The following is a 17,582-nucleotide window of genomic DNA, read 5'->3' on the forward strand; positions in this document are numbered from 1 at the left end:
ATGCCTCATACACTGAACAAAAGGGCCTGAGCCCCTGAAAAAAAAAGGTTGTTGATTGTGGCATGTTGGTCCACTCCTCTTCAATGGATGTGCGAAGTTGCTGGATATTGGCTGAGCTGTTTGCTGATGTCAACATTGTGGATGGAGTCGCCCATGGTGGCGTTGGGGTTATATAATGGGCAGCCGTATGTTATGGACAACAAACACAGATGTATTTTATTGATGGCATTTTTTAATGCACAGAGATACATGATGAGATCCTGAGGCCCATTGTGCCATTCATCCACGACCATCACCTATGTTGCAGCGTGATAATGCACGGCCCCATGTTGCAAGGGTCTGTACACAATTCCTGGAAGCTGAAAACATCCCAGTTCTTGCATGGCCAGCACACTCACCGGACATGTCACCCATTGAGGATCTTTTGGATGCACTGGATCAGCGTATACGACAGCGTGTTCCAGTTCATGCCAATATCCAGCAACTTCACACAGCCATTGAAGAGGAGTGGACCAACATTTCACAGGCCGCAATCAACTTTCCTTTTTGGTAACACTTTATTTTCGATAGCCCACTTTAGACATTCTAACTCTAAGTAACTTTGCAACTACATGTCAACTCTCAGTCATTAGAGTATTAGTAGACTGTCTGCTTACAGTATATCTGCTAGTACTTTATTTTGTTGGTCCCCCAACAGACTACAAGTCAATTTATTTTTCTAACCCACAGCCTAACACCGAACCATAACTTACCAGTGTACTACAGCCTACTAATACTCTAATGAGAATTAGTTGACATGTAGTTAAAAGGTTACTTATAGTTCATGTCATATAGTTATATAGTCAAATTCAGTTTGTTAACTTAACTCGCTATGTCTGCATTATTGAATCACTGAGTTGTATTCTGCAAGTTTAATCTTTTAGATCAGTCGAATTCAAAAATGAATGCTATTTAGTGTGAACCAGTTGATTTAAAAGAATCAGTTAGGTTCAAATGATTCAGTTCGGTCACGAAACAGGTCACGGAAATCTCGATTTAATACTTCATAAAGTGAATCACAATATTTGAGATTTGCAACTGAAACAGAAGTAAAACATTGCTTATTCATGGACGTGTACTAGTGTCTAAAATGCGTGTGCACGGTTCAGTTAAATGATAGCCTACACAACAAAAATAACCAAATGCTGTTAAGCTGAATTGAACTGTTTGCTGAAATAACCACAACATAAACAACAGCACAGATTTAAAAAAAAAAAATGATGTCATTTAGATGCGCATGAAAGTTGCGTTCATTATTGGAACAGACTCTAGGCGCCTTCTTTCCGAATTATGGCAGGTAGTATCGGAGCCTGCATGCATGTGCTATGGTAATTATGGTAAATTCCAAAAGCGACGTGGAAATGCACTTGAACACCCCCTCGTGGTGTTTTCCACGGGGCAGCTCGTAGAATATTTTGATGCATGAGTTGCCGAGATGAGATAACCTTTGACCTTGTCAAAATGGCAGAGAGCAACGCAAGTGTTGTGAATAAGCATTGTACACAACTAAACTTTTTTTTTTTTACTACTGTTAGTGGATAGTTTTTGTAGCCTATACAATGTTGTGTCATAATCCGTTAACACTCAGTGTCAGTTTTAAAAATACCATTATGGTTTGGTGTTACCTACCCAGAGCAGATGCTAGCTAGCAGTCAATAGGAGTAATCTAAAATTGTTTTAGCCAAATAACAGGTCTGGATCTGTGAGTCCATCTTTTCACCACATTACAACAATAAAAGCACTTGGACACAACTCACTGGTAAGTACCAGTTCACAAGTGGAAAACATCATCTTTTCCATAGCACGGGAAGGCTCCCGTAGCCTTACAGATCACAAGTTCTCAATTTCATGACTTCAAAATAACGGCGAACAGATTGTTTTTCTGAAATAAAGTGTAGCAAAAAGTCTGATAGTTAGGCCTATAGCTTCATACACACACACATATAACATGGCAGGCACATTTTCCTATTGCAGCGTTATTTAGTTATTTATCGTACAACTGCATGACCAATAACACCTTCTGTAACTAGGCTGTCTTGTCATGTTACTGATACATACTTTTAATTTAATTTCTCTATGGTGATATTAAATAATCAAAATGTCATAAATAAATTATTTAGCCTAATTAATTTATAATTAATTCCTAGGCTAGGCTACTAAAGACCCGGAGGCAATCAGCCCTATGCCCTATACTAGCCCACGCACACTAGCAAGTTGTTTTTTTACAGTCTATGGTAGGGCCTCGCAAATTACTCTCAATTACCCCTCGTGTCAAAGCGTGTCAATCAAACTTTACAACATCGATGAGAAAATTAAGCAGATCTATCCTTTTGGTCACGAAAAGAGAGAGAAAAATACCATGAGAGTGAATTGCAGGAACAGCAATCAGGTAGACTTGTTCTCTCCTCTACAAGTTTGATGTCAGCAAAGAACAGTAAAGTTGAGTTGATGTGCCTCTATCTCTAGTCAGTCTGTCTCACCCATCTTGACAGTGCATCTTTTCGTCTTTTTGTCTTGCTTGCTTTTGAAGTGTTGTGGGGTCATCCCTTGCATTCACCTAAAGACCAAAACGTTAAATTCGGGGATATCTTGAGTTACAGGTTTTTTTTTTTTTTTTCCTTCTGTGCATTATAATGAAGGCGCTGTGAAACTGCACAGCTTTTCCATTTTTTTTTACATGACATGTTGCCTACTCCTTCCTACACCAAATACGAACACGTTTTCAATCGCGTACACCTATAAAAGACGACAGAACCAATCAGAGTATGCGAGGGGTGGGGTGACACATGCAGCCCCACCCCAGATACAGCCCCGCCCCTATCTGCACGCTGCATCCAGGTCCTTTTCTTTTTGAGAAGCCTTTTCACACATTTTCTACTTGTAAATCACCAGGGGGCAGCAAAGGTTCTTTAAAGAAGAGAGTTTGAGGTGTGAAATAAACTGTTTGTAACACCACACAAGAACCTCATGAAATGTCTACCTCAGGTATTCCCTATGCAAACATCAATGTTGTTCATTTTGAATAAAATATTCATTAACTTCCCTCATCCTGTGTCTTGTAACAATACATTGTTTTGTTTGTGTATCAAAAGCACTTCTACTTTGCCCATTCTAATCACTTCCTATGGGTCGTCTCAGCACCTTCCATGCTTTAAATACTGTAGTAGTCACAGGACCTATTTGGCCCTCTTAAAGATGATGTTAATGCTCTATAAAATATGAGAGTAAAACATTCAAAACCATCATCTTTCTATTGAGTCTTATTGTTCAAGTGGGCATTAACACTAGTTAAAAACTGCAAACAAGAATTAATTTCACTACATTTTTAAAAACTTCAAGAAAGGTCATGCATGTCTGTGAGCAATATCACAGCAGTCGATTGATATGGCTGTCTCAGCACTGTTGTGATTTGGCCGTAGGCACGAGTGCCGTATGACGTATGTAATCAAATATATACAGCCATATCTATAGGAGCATTTGGGTGTCAATATTCAATTTGAAATGTAATATGCAAAATGACAATGCAATATGTAAAATGGCAATGCATTTCTGTATTTAAATTTACATTTTCATTACATTTGTGCAACGTTGGTGCAAAAAGAAAATTAAAAAAATCAATTATATAATTTACATTTGCCATTTCATACACTAGTTAGTTTTAATATGTAAATTGAATACTGATTTTAAACACTTTATAACTTGAAAAATTAAAATGTATTACAAAAATGCTCAGATATGTCTAACATATTCAAGCAAAAACTGTAGCAAAATAATCATTTAAGTATTATTTTTCTTAATTGCATTTACACTCACATTTAAGGCTACGTTGTGCCATAAAGTAGGGTGACCAACTGTCCTGTTTTCCCAGGACATGTCCTGTTTTCCCAGGACATGTCCTGTTTCCTTATAACAATATAACAATTTTCCATCCATACAAAGGAGACATAACCTACTTTAAATGTATTGAAATTAATAAGGTATCTTTGAGTAAACTTTGAGTATCATTTGAGTAGGCCCATCTGTTTGCCGGGCCGAGTGTCCTGGTTTTTGGTAATCAAAATATGGTCACCCTACATAAAGGGTTAACCACTATTTACATAAGAGGCAGCAGCAAATTCTCGAAGGACTGGCCGAGATGAAAGTGTTCTCTGCGGATATATGAGGGCTAAACGGCCGCTGATGGTCTGGAGCTCAATTTCTGAAAAGGTTTAAACAAATTGTCAAATATGTGCTATGTTCATACACTCACCTAAAGGATTATTAGGAAGACCATACTAATACTGTGTTTGACCCCCTTTCACCTTCAGAACTGCCTTAATTCTACGTGGCATTGATTCAACAAGGTGCTGAAAGCATTCTTTAGAAATGTTGGCCCATATTGATAGGATAGCATCTTGCAGTTGATGGAGATTTGTGGGATGCACATCCAGGGCACGAAGCTCCCGTTACACCCCATCCCAAAGATACTCTATTGGGTTGAGATCTGGTGACTGTGGGGGGCATTTTAGTACAGTAAACTCATTGTCATGTTTAAGAAACCAATTTGAAATGATTCGAGCTTTGTGACATGGCGTATTATCATGCTGGAAGTAGCCATGCATGGTGGCCATAAAGGGATGGACATGGTCAGAAACAATGCTCAGGTAGGCCGTGGTAAACGATGCCCAATTGGCACTAAGGGGCCTAAAGTGTGCCAAGAAAACATCCCCCACACCATTACACCACCACCAGCCTGCACAGTGGTAACAAGGCATGATGGATCCATGTTCTCATTCTGTTTACGCCAATTTCTGACTCTACCATCTGAATGTCTCAACAGAAATCGAGACTCATCAGACCAGGCAACATTTTCCCAGTCTTCAACTGTCCAATTTTGGTGAGCTCTTGCAACTTGTAGCCTCTTTTTCCTATTTGTAGTGGAGATGAGTGGTACCTGGTGGGGTCTTCTGCTGTTGTAGCCCATCCGCCTCAAGGTTGTGCATGTTGTGGCTTCACAAATGCTTTGCTGCATACCTCGGTTGTTTGGTTATTTCAGGTTATTATCGAGTGGGTATTTCAGTCAAAGTTGCTCTTCTATCAGCTTGAATCAGTCGGCCCATTCTCCTCTGACCTCTAGCATCAACAAGGCATTTCTGCCCACAGGACTGCCACATACTGGATGTTTTCTTCTTTTTCACACCATTCTTTGTAAACCCTATAAATGGTTGTGTGTGAAGAGTAATTTAGCCAGATTGCAAGTTCCCAGTAATTTAGCAGATTGTGAAATACTAAGACAGGCCCATCTGGCACCAACAACTATGCCACCCTCAAAATTGCTTAAATCACCTTTCTTTCCCATTCTGACATTCAGTTTTATTTGGAGTTCAGGAGATTGTCTTGATCAGGACCACACCCCTAAATGCATTGAAGCAACTGCCATGTGATTGGTTGATTAGATAGCCTATTGCATTAATGAGAAATTGAACAGGTGTTCCTAATAATCCTTTAGGTGAGCGTATATGAGTAACATTTTGAGGTCTAAATACCTTCATTCTTGCCTTCATGACACAACTGTAATAGGCCTAGCTAGTATTTGTAAAAAAAACAAAAAACAAAACAAAAAAAATTTTGGCGGATTTGCTTGGCCATCATGACAGTCACTGTAAGTGGAGTGATACAAATGTAACGTGTAACGTTCAGGTGCGGACACTGGGGAAATATCGCACAGCTGGAAAATGCTCTCAGCCAATCAGATTCGAGACCCAGAACGAACTGTTGTAAATGTAAAAACATTTGCTCACAAGAAAAAATAAAGAAAATTGTCCTAAGGAGCTTCCTTCTTCAGTAAGTTACAAATAGCTAAATAAGTTTACATTTCATGTCACAATGTCAGACTGCAGTATTCAAAAGATTCCTGTAGCTTATGTTCAAAACCTCACGATTAGCACAGCAGTAAATGGTCCAGAATATCAGAATGAAGTAAGATGAAGTAAGAAGTACACAGTCCCGACTTAGAGCACACACACACACACACACACACACACACACACACACACACACACACACCATATGGCCCCATGCAGCATCAAGTGTCGTGTTTACAAGCGCATTGGAACTGAATTCGTCCTTCTTACCATTATCTTTCCATCCAACCTCATTCAAAGTATCTCCAGCATAGAAAGGTAAATCCTTAAGTTATTCCAAAACAGTTTCTTGTCATCCTGCTCATCATTTTTGGGGTTTGAAATGTGGGCTAATTACACAAAGCCCCATCAAGCCTGAAGTGGAACAGCCTTCCAATGGCTTGATAATTCCCCACTCCACACTTGTCTGTTGTGTTGTACAGCCCTAGTGCCTCAGCATGCATATTTAATGTCATCTATTATGCTAGTTTTCTGTAATGAAAAGAGTAGGCAGCTCTAGGTTTTCAGACAAATACAGAAAGCTAACAGTTAACATCTTGTGATATAAAGAGTGCTTTTAAATCACCACCCATGTTTAAGTTGTGAGTTGAACTTAATGGTGAGCTGCAATCATATAAAGCCTTCACCATATAACCATACTTTATTACAATGCATAAATGTAAGTTTTATACGGGATACACTGCAAAAAAAAAAACACACATTTATAAATCTTCCTTGGATATGTGTGCAGTAAAACATCACAATATCATGACCTGGGCGATAACAGATGCAATTAACCCTTAACAATGATTTAAATGGTAAGACCTACCTGGTGAGATCAATTGTAGTGTTGAAGTTCAACATAATCTGCTACTCCTTAAAAGAACATGATCTTCTCTAGCTATCTTCAACTAGTATGGACAAGTGTTCTTGTCTGAGTGCTTCAAATAAGAATGAACTATGGTCACTGAACCCTGTCATGTTAATTTTATGGGTCAATACAGCTGACACAGGATTGGTGCAATCCACCAGCAGATCTTATGATAGTCATTGCTTTGTGTTGAAACTCTTTTCTTTTGTCACTTTACCCAGTCTTATATATTTCCAATGTCTTTTATATATCTATTATACCTCCATTTTCTGTCTATTTTTGCTTCATCTGACTGTCTGCAGGGAGTAGTTCACATGATCAATGCCACACATTTGGTTATTGACCTAGAAAAGTGCAGAATATGAAATATAACATTTCTTCTTTTTTTGAATGCCAGATTTTTCAAGTAGTCTCAGACTTATATTCTTTACTGTACATGTCCAATTCAGTTTAAAAAAAAAAAAAAAAAAAAAAAAAAACCATTGTGAAAGGCACAAATAAGAACAAAAATCTGAATATTTATTTGAATGGGTTTTGTCAGGATGTTTTCATAAACAAAATAATCACTTTTCAGTGGCTGACCACAGGTTCTTCTGTGAAGTTCTGCGAAACACTGCAGTTGTTAACAGAAAAATGTTCTGTTGTTCATGTATCAAATGTTCTGTTGATACTGTAGAGGATCCGAAGACTAGATTTTATTTCTTCACGATCTGAATGACATCCTCATGTTCCATGATGTGTGTCAGTCCTACTCTCTGAGGACTGTACTTTGTGCTGGTTCCCTAAGATCCAAAAAGACAGTAGTTGTTGAAGAAAAGCACATACGGAACAAAAGCAAGACTATGTTTCACTACAGGTGAAAGAGAATCTTACCCAGACAAGTGCATACTTGAACTGGCTAGCTAAAGTCCTATGAATTCTGTGACACTGGAAGAAGTAAGAGGCGCAATCATGAGTTCATACATGTAATTGACATTTACAGAAGTGGCCAAAAGGGATGTCCGGCCTAATCTTCACACTTTATTCAAATATTGTTAAAAATGTGTTAAAGATTTTGTAAGCTTATTGAGTAGTTGTCAATGTATAAGACATGTTTTTTCCTGAGCTTTTTGCTTTTCTATGCATAATAAAACAAAAACCAGTAGCTGTAGTTTCCCTATTTTGTCATAAATATCTTAACCAAGTGTAATGTTTTGTTCTTCCCTCATATTTCAAATATTTTCTGCATATTTGATGGTTTAATCAAACTCATTAAAAACAAATATCCTCTCCGGATATCACTTTTGGCCACTATAGTATACAGTATATAATGAAGATTTAGTTAAGACAGCATATAAAATATAAATGCACATATAAAGGAATATTTTTACACATTGCACAACACTTCATCATCTACAATGCGGTTTTCTAAATGTTTAAATTTTTGGTTAAAGATGCACCGAGTATGTTTTTTTCACAGGTTGACCACAGCATAACACATAAATAACGTTGCAGGTAATACAGAGACATACCACATGTTCAACTGATGCTCCTCGTCTCATGATTATAGGGTCACCGAAATCTGGTCGTGCTACACAACAATAAAAAAGGAGGGGAAGAAAACACAATAATTATAGAAATTAAAATTTCTATACTGTACTAGCTTTTATTTTTAACAGGAAATTAACACAAATACACCTCTTCAAAATTAACGCTTTGTAAAAAGTACTGTACAGCGCTCCTTCTTATGGCAATCCTTGAAAGGGAACTTCCCAAATTTCTGTTAAGATTTAAATTTTGGAGGAATGATTTAATACAAATGATTTAATACACCTTTTCACGTGAATGGAAAGCCATAATAAACCAAAATCTGATGCCAAACAGACTTGGTTTACACTAAGAACTCAAATAAATCATTAATAGATTACAATAATCTAACTCTAATCTCAATTAAAATGCTAAAAAGGATAATTAACTTAATGTATCAATACAAAACAAGCAGCTTTGTCATGATTACAGCAAAAATACTGTAAATAGATGTCAGACTTCAAATATGTTGGACAACGAGGGTCCTCTGAATCAAAAAGGTTGAGCAGCACTGCTATAGTGTGAAAGCCTGCTAAATTTTTAACATTTACATTTATTCATTTAGCTGACGCTTTTATCCAAAGCGACTTACAATTGCTATATGTGTCTCACAGTGGATTCGAACCCGGGTCTCTCACACCAAAGGCATGTGTCTTATTCACTGCGCCATGACCGCCCCTATGACTTTAAATGACTAAAATATGAGGACAAAAAGGCACACCTCCTCTCTTCTTGGTGTATATGCAGATCAGAGCCAGGTATTCCCATAACTGCTCAAGGAGGTAATCTAGATTCAGTTTCATGCCACAGCTGATCACTACACTGTTAGGTCTATGGGCTAGACGATCCACTTCCTCTATTGAAATCTGGTCCACTTTGTTGTACACCTGTAACAAGATTAATCATATTCAAATTTGTCAACATACTGTTAAATCTGAGAAGCTTTGCATTAGGCTGATACTCGAATTGAAATATATACTCACATATAAGCAAGGCATGTACACTCTGTTGCCCACAATGACATCAATAAATTCATCTGGAGTGCTGTCCTCTCTGAACAAGACCTCAGCATTGAAGATTTCTGCAGTCAAGTTAAGGTAGACGTGTCGCTCTTCATTAGAGGAAAATTAAAAAAAGTGACAAAACTAGGCAAAAGGATACTGTACTCATGAAGAATGAGTTGAACAAGCTTCTCGGAGCAGTGTGTGAGGGGAACCGTTGAATTGTATGATAAGCCACCACCTTTTTTAGGCTGAAAAACAGATATTTGACATGTGAACAGATAAATAAATAAAAAGCAAAAGTAATGTTTCAGTGTGTGTGTGTAATCCTATTAGTCTCTAAACAGTCTCAGTATTTCAGAAAAATTTTTTTTTTTTCAAAAGGACAATTATACATGTAGTGCTTCATGTTGATATATATCGTCATGTTTGACAATGATTAATAAAGTTTGGGGTCAGTAAGATTTTTTTATTATACTCACCAAGGCGTATTTTATTGGATCAAATATACAGTAAAAAGAGTTAACCATTTTCTATGAAAATATATTTTAAAATGTAATTCATTCCTGTGATGTCAAAGAAATCAATGTTGAAAAAAATGATCAGTTTTTACTGCTTAATATTTTTGTCAGGATTCTTTGATGAAAAGAAGGTTTAAAATTAAAGCATTTCTCAGAAATGTTGTAACATTATGTCTTTACTCTCACTTTTGATCAATGTATCCTTGCTTAAAAAAGTATGATTCTCTTTATAAAGAAATCTTACTGTTTAAACAAAAAAACATATGGTATTTTAGAGAGAGTAAAGTGGACTTAAATTAAAAAATGATATTCTGCACAATATTAAATACATTTAAAGGACATGTTAGCCAAGAGAAAAACTGAAACACTGACCTTAAAATAGATATTTGGTTTGGGACGGTTGAGTCTAATGCCAACAGTTTCAAGTTCTTTTTCCAGAAGTTCCCTGAAGAACAAAACAACAATCATCAAACAGAACAATAGTGCAAATATTGCAAATATTATCCATAGACTATGGCCTGGTTTCACAGAGAGGGCTTAGATTAAGCCAGGACTAAGCCTTAGTTCAATTAGGAGGACATTTAAGTAGCTTTTATAAACGTGCCTTACTGGTACTACAAAAATAATTGGTTTAATACTGGCTGCTAAAACAAACATTACTGGTGTGTATCTTGAAACAAACAATGGCACAGACCTAAGATATTTCAGTGAGAGTTGCTTTCAGTTAAAACAGCTCAAAGCATTTTAGTCTGGGACTAGGCTTAAAGGGATAGTTCACCCAAAAATAAAAATTCTGTCAGTATTTACTCACCCTCATGTTGTTCCAACCCCGTAAGACCTTCATTAATCTTCGGAACATAAATTAAGATATTTAAGTATTCTCATCGCTTGATAAAGTTAAGATTGAGCCACTGTAGTGACTTGGACTATTTTAACGATGTCTTTAATAACTTTTTCGAGGCCGGCAAGTTTCAATCCCTGAAGAAACCTATGGACTAGTATGCAGGAGTGATCCAGCTCTCAGATTTCATCAAAAATATCTTAATTTGTGCTCCGAAGATGAACGAAGGTCTTATGGGCCTTGTCGTAAAAAAAGCCTTGTCTGTGAAACCAGGGATAAATATTTTAACTCACCTCTGAACCTCTCCTTTAGTTGCATCCAACATCATGATGACCACATCTGCAGTTCTGGCCACAGCAATGACCTGTCTACCTCGGCCCTTACCTTTCAAAAAATATTCATGAATTTAAACAAATGTCAAAATTACACATAAAAATGTCGACTACAAAGGAAAATACCTTGTGCGGCCCCCTCAATGATACCAGGCAAATCCAGCAGCTGTATGTTGGCACCTTTGTACTAAAATTGAATTTTTAACGAATTAAATTGAACCAATATCATGTCAGATATACATGTATATGATATATAGAACTAGATATCAAATCATAATTTTGTAATTACTATAATAACAATAGTAAGGATATAAGCAGAAAGAAGAGAACAAAAACAAGGAGGAAAGAAATATTATAAAATAAAAGATACCTCAATGACACCTGGAATGCAGGTCAGGGTGGTGAACTCATATGAAGCCGCTTCACTTGCTGTTGATGTCATTAAACTGAGAAAAGTAGACTACAAGAATACATCAATTAGAGCATGTCTTGTTGTCCATCATAAACATGGCACAGTTGGTGTCATTATTACCTTGCCAACTGAGGGGAATCCAATCAGAGCCACTCTAGCATCGCCAGATTTCATAACATCGAAGCCTTCACCTTTGGCTCCAGCTGATTTTGAGGGCTCCAGAAGCTGGGCTCTGTACTTGGCTAACTTGGCTTTCAATAAACCCAGATGGTACTCAGTTGCTGAAAAACAAGTTGGGAACCAATCAGGGTTTAATCGACGAAGAAGTAAAAAAGATACAAAGCAACTAAAGGCCCATTGGACATCTAAAGGTCTCTTGACTTACCTTTATTCTTCTGTGTTCGAGAGATTTCTCTCTCTATCTCCGCTATCTTTTCCAGAATCCCCATTGTCAATGAAGTGTGATATGTTTCCTAATGTTAAGCCTGTGAACATTACAGTAGCATGAAATAAAACATGTCCATCTGCTCTCTAGCTACGTTGTCAGTAGTAAGCTAAGCTAGTAGGCAATTATATTAAACTTGTCAAACTCTGTTGCAGAATGAGATGTGATGTAATACAAATATCATACCAAATAACTACTAAAAAATCAACACTTCAGAAAGTATTAGACACTGTCACTAGTGTATTTATGGAAGTAAATGCTGTGATAATTACAGTTTTAGGCAGCCCGAACTCTGCGGCATGGACTGATGGTGACGTCACCACTGGCTAGTGGATACGGTGCTGCACAGAAATTGCTCCGGTGTGAAACTAATTCATTAATGTTTAAATCCTGGAAAGCACTTCTTTCATATAACGCTTACATTTACTGATGTGTCAGTTTTATTTTAACCCGTTGTTGTCATACTGTTGATAATTTACATAAGACCAACATATGTTTGACAACAAACGTTCCTATCAATCATGCATAACAGTGGTTGGGATTCAATTCCGACTCATTTCCGCGAATCGGTTCATTTGAACAGTCATTTTACAAAACCGATTTAGTGATTATTTCACGTCAGCATGTAATTACTTCGGATGTTGGTCCCTTCAATTTCGTTGTAGAATGATGCACTAGTAAAGCCAGGTGAAGGCACATATCGTCGTTCATGAAAAATGTAGTATGCTCATTCAGAAGAACCGACTGAACGATTCGCTCACATGGGAAGTACACAAGGTTGCCAAGTCCGCGGTTTTATTTTCCTCCCTGATCAAAGTTTGGACATTGCATAAATAATTAAATTATTATATTTAAATATTTTACTCTATCCAAAATAAATAATGACAAGGAACAAGATGGATATAGCATTAGAGCAAGATCTTAAAACTGTAAATAGTTTGTTATCAAATAGTTGACAAATAAAGTATAAACCTTCACATAAGTATTTTGTTCACCAGCTGTCAATGGTAAGATAATTTTATTTAACACACTGTGTTATAATAATTTAAAACACACTGTGTTTGTTTTCCAGTTGAAAAAAAAAATGTAATGCACAACAATGACTGTGAGTGGCATAATTTAATGGAATAGTTACTTCTAGTAATAGTTCTTCCAGACAGTTAATGGCAAATACTAAGGAAGTCAATGCCTACCATCAACTGTTTTGTTACCAGCAGAAGAAAGAAACGTATACAGGTTTGGAACAACTTAAGGGTGAGTAAATGATGAGAGAATTTTCATTTTTGGGTGAACTTGTTTTGATTGGGTTTGGTGTATCTGGCAACCCTGGAATGTACATAACACATCGAGTTTAAACATGGCAGCCGCTGCCGGGTCACGATCCTCCACGCAAAATAACCCTGGTATGGACGTTTTCCCTTTCCCCGTGGTTGACAGACCACCTGGGGACAGTACGAGTAAAGACCCGACCACTACCGGAGAACCGAAAAAGAAACCGTGCCGAGCATGTACGGATTTTAAATCATGGATGAAGTTGCAGAACCAGTCGTCCTTAGTCTCAGTGCAGGTGAACTACAATTTGAATGAGAATCAGGAGTAAAACATCAGTGTAAACAAAATAGATTGAATGACAACTAAACCGATGCATCCTTGCTGAACTTATATCGACTTGCCAGTACAATTATATTTTAGTAAATTACATTTAAGAAGTACATTATAACTCTTACACGTTTTAACACTATCGTTACATTTAATAACTATGGTATATGTTGTGGTGGCAAACAAAATTCTATCACTGAATAAGAGACAGACATTTCCAATTGTCTTTGAGGTTTATTTTGTTGCAAGAAAAGGCCAGCAGTCACACAGATGACAGTGAGGGAATGGCATCCTTCCCCCTTTATAGTCTTGACTACCAGAATGTTGCCTTTCTAGGCCAAGGATTGTATTTTCAACCATATCTGGAACATTCTTAATGTAGATGTAGGTTCATAATATATAATCTATTTGGAGGACTAATGGAATCAAATTTTAATACAATTATAGTAGCCAACATTCTAAATATGTTGGCTACCATAAGTAAATTCGATATGTTTTTTTTTAAATATTATTATTTTATTTTTTTCCAGTGGTTCTCAACCAGTGGGCCTCAGTAAACTTTCAAAGTAGTTGCAGGATGACTTTAAAGCATTTACGTTAATTAATAATTATGAATATGATAATAATAATGTAGTAAAGTATGATAATAATAGGTAAAATAACCTTTATTTAATATATCAATCCTCTCAGTTTCTTTTAATAAAAGTAGTTTGAAAACGAGCAGATTACAGCAGAAGTATCTGAGCCTATGAGAAAGGGTGCCTTTGAATATTGTGTTCAACATCAGAGGGCCTTTGTGTCTAAGTGTGAGAACCATTGTTTTAGAGGAACCAGTTACACTGAACTAATTGGTAGAAGAAGCCAGTCATGGTTATAGTCAGTGTTGGGGAAAGGTCACATTGAAAAGTTAAGCATTACAATATTGCGTTACTCCCTTAAAAAGTAACTAATTGCGTTACTTAGTTACTTTTTTTAGAAAAGTAATGCGTGAAGTTATTTTTGCATTACTTTTTTTTCCCCCTGGGCTGGGCTTGTTTTTTATATAACAAAACATTCATATTTTTTGGCAAATGTAAATATCCTTTCACACCAAAAGTGAAATAATATGCCTCAGGCTGAAGGAAATGCATATTCACACATGTACAGTAGAGGGCGCAGCTCAAGCTAACCTTTCAGCTGTGCTGCCAATTCTGGATTGTAGAAGAATAGGATGTAGGAGAAAAGTTTAACACTTTACCAATTACAAAACAATAAGTTATTTTTGCTTATGGTTTAACTGAATCATCAAAGGTCAGAAGCAAGTACACTGGTCAATAAGATGAGATTAAATGCATAAAAATGTTTTATTTAACATATTTAGTTATTGGAGGTTTGCATTGTATTTTGAGGAATATTGAAGCTTTTTTGTGCAAGTGAGATGAGTAAATGCACGCACACATTTAGTCTAGAACTAAAATAACCATCATGTTTACACACAACGCCTCTCCACTTGTCAGCCAAAAAATGGGAAAACTTATTTGAAAAAGTAACTCAGATATTTTGTTTCAAAATTTAAAAGTAATGTGTTACTTTACTACACTGTAAAAAAATGTTGATGGTTTAACTTAAAAAAGTAAGTAACCTGGGTTGCCTTAAAATTTTAAGTTCATTGAACTGGAAAATGTGAGTTAATACAATGAAGGAGATTAATTTAACCATCAGAAACTCAAAATTATATGTCATCTGAACTAAATAAATTATTCAAGTTGATTTGACAAAAGAAAAAATGTTGTGATTACTACACTGTAAAAATTTTTTGTTGGTATAACTTAAAAAAGTCAGTAACCTGGGTTGCCTTAAAATTTTAAGTTGATTGAACTGGAAAAAGTGAGTTAATACAATAAAGTAGATTAATTTAACCATCAGAAACTCAAAATTATAAGTTATCTCAACTAAATAAATTATTATAAAGTTGATTTGACAAAAGAAAATATGTTGTGATAACAAATCTTGAAAATATTTTTTACACTTGAAAAAGTAATCTGATTAAAAAGTTACATACTTGTTTAGTTACTTGTCAAGAACTATAGTTTAGCGGCCAGAGCAACACTATAATGTTGTGCTACAACAGTTGCTATAGTTTACAGTAAACATTCATATGATATTTGAACAGGAGAGCAGGGCGGTGGAGGAAACTAAGCCTGTTGAATGCCCTCTGGACAGAGAGGAGCTGGGCAGGAGCTCATGGTCTTTTCTTCACACTATGGCTGCATATTATCCCGATACACCGACCAAAGAACAGCAGGGGGAGATGACACAGTTCATCAACCTCTTCTCCAAGGTTTTCCCGTGTGATGAATGTGCAGAGGACCTGAGATCAAGGTTGTCTTCATTTATTGTTGTGGTTTTTATGTTTGTCCTCTACCATTTTTTAGTTGAAGCATTGCAGTGTTTACATTTATGTTTGGTAGCATATGTTTCAATGATTTTGTCTCTTATCAGATTGAAAACAAATCAACCAGACACTAACAGCCAGCACAACCTCTCACAGTGGCTGTGTCGTCTCCATAATGACATCAACATCCGGTTAGGCAAGCCGGAGTTTGACTGCAGCAGGGTGGATGAGCGATGGCGAGATGGCTGGAAAGATGGTTCTTGTGACTGAAATGAACATGAGCTCAAAGACGTCAGATACTGATTCTGTGCCTGTCATTTTTGTCGCAACAAATGCAGGTTGCAGCGCCAATCAGGAGTCATGCATAAACATACATGATGACTTTGCACTTAAACTTTGTTCTAATTGATATTGTGATTTATCAAATATCTAAAATGTGCTTTTAAAGAAGAGTTTGTCTGTCTACAAGAGTATGGTGTTATGGCCCATACTTTTTTTTGGATGGTTGAGCTCTCGGTGGATGTAAATAGCCCAGAGATAACTGGATGAACACTGTTCAACAGCTGGAAATAAAAATATTCTGTTTGTTTAGGGCAGTGGTTCTCAACTTTTTTGACTAAATTACAAGTCAAAAACAACTAAATCTACAAGGAGGGATCAAAAGCTACAAGGCACTTAACTCATGGGAAAAAATAGCTTTTTAATTTTAGAGAGCACAGAGGGACGAAGCAAGAATTTTAAGCTCATTACAAAATGAGGAAAGGAGGTAGGGGGTTATACTTACTTATATTGATATGTTTTACCCAATATAAAACTACGCTAGTCTGGTAGGGAGAGGAAATGTATTACAAGGACCAATATAGAGAATAGTGGCATTAGAACAAGATCTTAAAATTGTAAATAGCTCATGTTCAAATAGAATGACACAATCATAAAAAAAATCTACATTTATGAATGAAGAATTTAGCAAGTCCGAAAAGGTTGTAAACCAGATAGTGTTGTGTACAATGTTTCTTGAGCACACCAAATTTAACTTCTTCACAGTTAAAGGGGTTGACATGGATGTCGATGTGGTACATTTTGCTGTACAACTGAGAACAGAAGAGATTTGCTCAGGTTCAATGTCATTCTCACAAAATTGACAAGAGTTCTCCCCCCAATATAAAATTTTGACCTATAAGTCATTTCTTTGGATGGATATACAGATTATCATTAATTATTTTAAAAATGGAAGTTCTTTTACTTTAGGGAAAATTGGAAAAGTACAGCTAACCCCAGTCTTATCTCATTCAAATCAAAATCTTTCAATAAATATAGTGTCATCTGAGCTGATTTGGTAGAAGTTTATCAATATTAAAAACATTGGGATGGAGAGGAATGTGTGTGCAAGAATATCACCATGTTTTGAGGTATGGCACTAACAACTGTGCAAAACAAACAACAGGATGGCATGTTTTAAACAGAAATCATTGTAATTGAGAATATTACCATTAACTGTCCATCATAGCCTACACTAAAGACAAAAATATTCAATTTAAACCAGTTTTCATTATACAAAGACTTATTACGGGGTACAATAAAAATGATTATTCCAAATACAAGTCTTGTGAGGACTAAAGAAAATGCTAATTTCCAACACAAGAGGACTTGCTGATGAAAGACAGATACGAGGTTGGAAGACTCGAAATCACATTTCTAA

At 36.3% G+C, this 17,582-nt stretch overlaps 2 protein-coding genes across 2 annotated transcripts; one reads left to right on the forward strand and one right to left on the reverse strand.

The window, feature by feature from the left end:
• Positions 1-7,290: 7,290 nt before the first annotated feature.
• Positions 7,291-12,336, reverse strand: drg2 (developmentally regulated GTP binding protein 2). Its single transcript, XM_039687009.2, has 13 exons — positions 12,183-12,336; positions 11,851-11,950; positions 11,586-11,746; positions 11,424-11,513; positions 11,180-11,240; positions 11,015-11,105; positions 10,253-10,325; positions 9,520-9,610; positions 9,342-9,439; positions 9,080-9,245; positions 8,304-8,362; positions 7,666-7,719; positions 7,291-7,574 (listed from the first exon to the last, which is right to left on the reverse strand). Exons 2-13 carry the CDS (start codon positions 11,912-11,914, stop codon positions 7,488-7,490), a joined length of 1,095 nt encoding a protein of 364 aa, XP_039542943.1. The 5' UTR covers positions 11,915-11,950; positions 12,183-12,336; the 3' UTR covers positions 7,291-7,487.
• Positions 12,337-13,242: 906 nt separating this feature from the next.
• Positions 13,243-16,479, forward strand: gfer (growth factor, augmenter of liver regeneration (ERV1 homolog, S. cerevisiae)). The gene is made up of 3 exons (XM_039687472.2): positions 13,243-13,477; positions 15,662-15,870; positions 15,991-16,479. Exons 1-3 carry the CDS (start codon positions 13,268-13,270, stop codon positions 16,151-16,153), a joined length of 582 nt encoding a protein of 193 aa, XP_039543406.2. The 5' UTR covers positions 13,243-13,267; the 3' UTR covers positions 16,154-16,479.
• Positions 16,480-17,582: the final 1,103 nt, after the last annotated feature.

The sequence above is a fragment of the Pimephales promelas genome, chromosome 3 (genome assembly GCF_988280905.1).
Source record: "Pimephales promelas chromosome 3, fPimPro1.hap1.1, whole genome shotgun sequence".
Lineage (NCBI taxonomy): Eukaryota > Metazoa > Chordata > Actinopteri > Cypriniformes > Leuciscidae > Pimephales > Pimephales promelas.